Source organism: Emydura macquarii, unplaced genomic scaffold (genome assembly GCF_026122565.2).
Source record: "Emydura macquarii macquarii isolate MOO-44397 ecotype Brisbane River unplaced genomic scaffold, CSIRO-AGI_Emac_v2 contig_1062, whole genome shotgun sequence".
Taxonomy (NCBI): Eukaryota; Metazoa; Chordata; order Testudines; family Chelidae; genus Emydura; species Emydura macquarii.
In genome coordinates, this window is record NW_027131199.1 from 150,563 (window position 1) to 153,830 (window position 3,268).

At 46.1% G+C, this 3,268-nt stretch overlaps 1 protein-coding gene across 1 annotated transcript; it reads left to right on the forward strand.

The window, feature by feature from the left end:
* Positions 1–835: 835 nt before the first annotated feature.
* Positions 836–3,268, forward strand: LOC137151433 (interferon-inducible GTPase 5-like). The gene has a single exon (XM_067545695.1). It carries the CDS (start codon positions 836–838, stop codon positions 2,192–2,194), a length of 1,359 nt encoding a protein of 452 aa, XP_067401796.1. The 3' UTR covers positions 2,195–3,268.

A 3,268-nucleotide genomic window follows, 5' to 3' on the forward strand; every position in this document is an offset into this window, starting at 1 on the left:
CCCACGACCTCCGTCGGCCGTCTGCTCCGCTCTCCTGCTGCTCTTACAGGTAGCAAGTTTTTCCTGCGAGTCAATCTAAATCTGCTGTGCTGTACTTTGAACCCACGGCCTCCTGTCCTGCCTCTGCAGCAAGAGAGAACACATTTTTCCATCTTTTTTATGGCAGCCTTTCAAGTATCAGAAGACCACTAACGTGTCCCTCCCTTCATCTCCTCTTTTCCAAACTGAACACGCCCAGTTCCTTCACCCTTTGCTCACATGGCTGCATTCCTCCCCTTGGATCATCTTTGACACTCATCTCTGGATCCTTTCCAGTTTCTCTACATCCTTTCTAAACATTTGGTGACCAAAATTGGACGCAGTATTGCAGATGAGACCTAACCCGCGCCGAGCAGAGCGGTGCTATCACCTCCTGTGACTTGCATGCTATGCCTCTATCAATGCAATATTAATTCCATTTGCTTTTTTTTTTGCAACAGCATTGCATTATTATTATTATCATAATTATTATTATTAAGAATTATAATACTAAGCATTTCTCACCTACATTCACCAGGGTTATTTCTTGCTGAAAAAAGCACTCAGGAGCTCCCAATCTTGTGGTACACAGATGGAAATAGAAGGGACGTCCCTTGTAGTAAGGGACCGTTGGCAGTCCTAGCTGGGGATGCAATTTTCAGCACACCTGCTGGTGGGAGTGAAACCAGCTTCATGGCTGCAAGTTTGTAAATTGTTCTGTGAACAGTTTTATCTTTTTAAAAGGCTACATTTACACTAACTGAAAACTGCCCTTTCCTTTTCTTGTCTTGGGAAGAGGGAATCTCTTGTAGGTGCCATGGCTATGGAGTCAATCTCAGCTCTCATGAAGGGTATGGAGTCAATGTCAGCGCTCATAGAGGGCATGGAGTCAATGTCAGCGCTCATGGAGGGCATGGAGTCCATCTCAGTTCTCATGAAGGCTCTCAATCTAGGGTTGGACCCAAAGGAATTGTTCAATGTCTCCATAAAGACGTTTGAGGAGTTCATGGATCTGTTTAAAGACAAAGGTCAGGCTGAAGTGGCTTCTATAGCACTGGAAAAGCTGGAGTTGTTCAATTCCACCAAGCTCAACATCGCAGTCACGGGGGAGACGGGTGCCGGGAAATCGTCCTTCATCAACGCCCTCCGGGGACTGACCGCTGAGCATGACGGGGCTGCCCGAACGGGGGTGACGGAAACGACGACGAAGCCAACTGTTTATCCCCATCCTAACTACCCCAACGTGATGCTGTGGGACCTGCCCGGCATTTGTGCCCCAGGTTTTCACCCCAAAACGTACCTGCAGCAGGTGAACTTCAAACGCTATGACTTCTTCGTGATCATCGCTTCGGAGCGCTTCAAATACACCCACGCTGCCCTGGCCCGGGAGATCGAGATGATGGGGAAGAAATTCTATTTTGTGCGCTCCAAGGTGGATGAAGACTTGCGCAATGAACAAAGGGATCACCCTAAAACATTCAGTGAGGAGCGTGTCCTGCAGAGACTCAGGATGGACTGCAGGGAACACCTGCTAAAGACAGGGATGAGCAACCCAGAGGTTTTCCTTCTCTCCAACTGTGATTTCACGAAGTACGATGCTCCTGGCCTGGTCGAGGCTTTGCAGAATGATCTCCCAAGTCTGCAGAGACTTGCGTTTCTGCTCAGTCTGCCAAACCTGTCTGCAGAAATCATACAGGAGAAGAAAGCTGCTCTCCAGAAGCTGATATGGCTAATATCCCTGGTATCGGCTTTAGTCAATGTCATTCCTGTCCCACAGCTCTCTTTTGCTTGTGATATTAGCATCCTGCTAGGATCCATGATTGCCTTCTACAAGCACTTCGGCCTAGATGACGGCTCCTTGGCCAATCTGGCCAGGCAGGCTGGGAAGCCAGTAGAAAAGCTGAAGGCTGTTATCATATCTCCCAAGGCAAATGAAATAACCAGAAATGTTGTAATCAAACGGCTGCTAAAGAATCAGAAAGGTTTACCTAGATTAACTGCAAATCTACCAGTGCTTGGTTCTATTGTAACTGCGGGAATCTCTTTTCTAACCACCTACTTCATGCTGCTGAAGTTTCTGGATGAAGTGGTGGAAGATGCCGAAAGAGTTCGGAAGGTCGCTTTTGAGGAAGACGGGAAAAAGTTTAATCAGATCAGCAGACTTGTTTATGAATGAGAGACCCAGTCCTGGTTGGAGATTGGGGCATGACAAACGTGCCCAAATTATAAAAATCAAGCAAAAAGGAAGCGGCATTTTCATTTTTTAATTTCCTGCAGTGCGTCAGGTTTCTAAGCTTTCTGTTGGACTTCTTAGGTTAGCCAAAACAATTTGTCTAATGCAGGAAGACCAAGAAAATTCACCCAGATCCTCAGTGGATGTAAATCAATGTAGCAACCAAACTTGCTGCAGGTGCTCTCTCTTTAATACCTGGTCTGCATGATCGTCCAGCCATTGTCTAAAGCAGACTGTGCACCTTTTAAACAATGCCTTTGAATTGAAGAACGGCAGCTGATGGCTGTGTGCTATCCGATTGATGAGGATGCTAGAGCAAGCATTTCCCAGGAATGGTCACGTGAGCATTCAAAAATCACAATTCAGGCCACTCAAAATCATGAGATTTCAAAAAAAAAAAATTTTTTTTCATTTGCCTCCAGTTTTTGGGGTTTCTTGGGTTACCTTTTCCTGCTGTTCTCCACAGTCACTAAAAACTAGGTCTAGAAACTTCATCTTGTCTTTAATGAAAGCTGAGTGTCTCCCATGATGACATGGCTCCAGGAAGCCTTAAAGGGAAAGACCAGTAATTGCGACAGTCACAGGAGTCGGCAACACTCACATATCGGCTGTAACAATGTCGTGTTCTGCATCACGTGATCCGAGGAGCAATTTAATCATATCATGATCTCAACAACTTGTGTCAGGAGTTCGGCAACCCAGCATATTGTGACAAGTTGGAAATAGGAGCTAAATGCTCTATAATCTATAGCTAATGCCACTTCATTTCTACTATTTCAGGAATTACTGCGCTTGTTGCTTTATCATTGCTGCTCTTGCAGATATAGTAATAAATTCATGTATAACTTGATTAAGCCTCTGTGTAGATCATGACGGCAATGGTCAGAGAGAGAAACTGAGTGGCAGGGAGTCTTGCGGGTTAACCCCACCGATTCCCAGTGGCAGGGAGTCCCGCAGGTTCACCCAACTGATTCCCAGTGGCAGGGAGTCCCGCGGGTTAACCTCTCTGATTCCCAG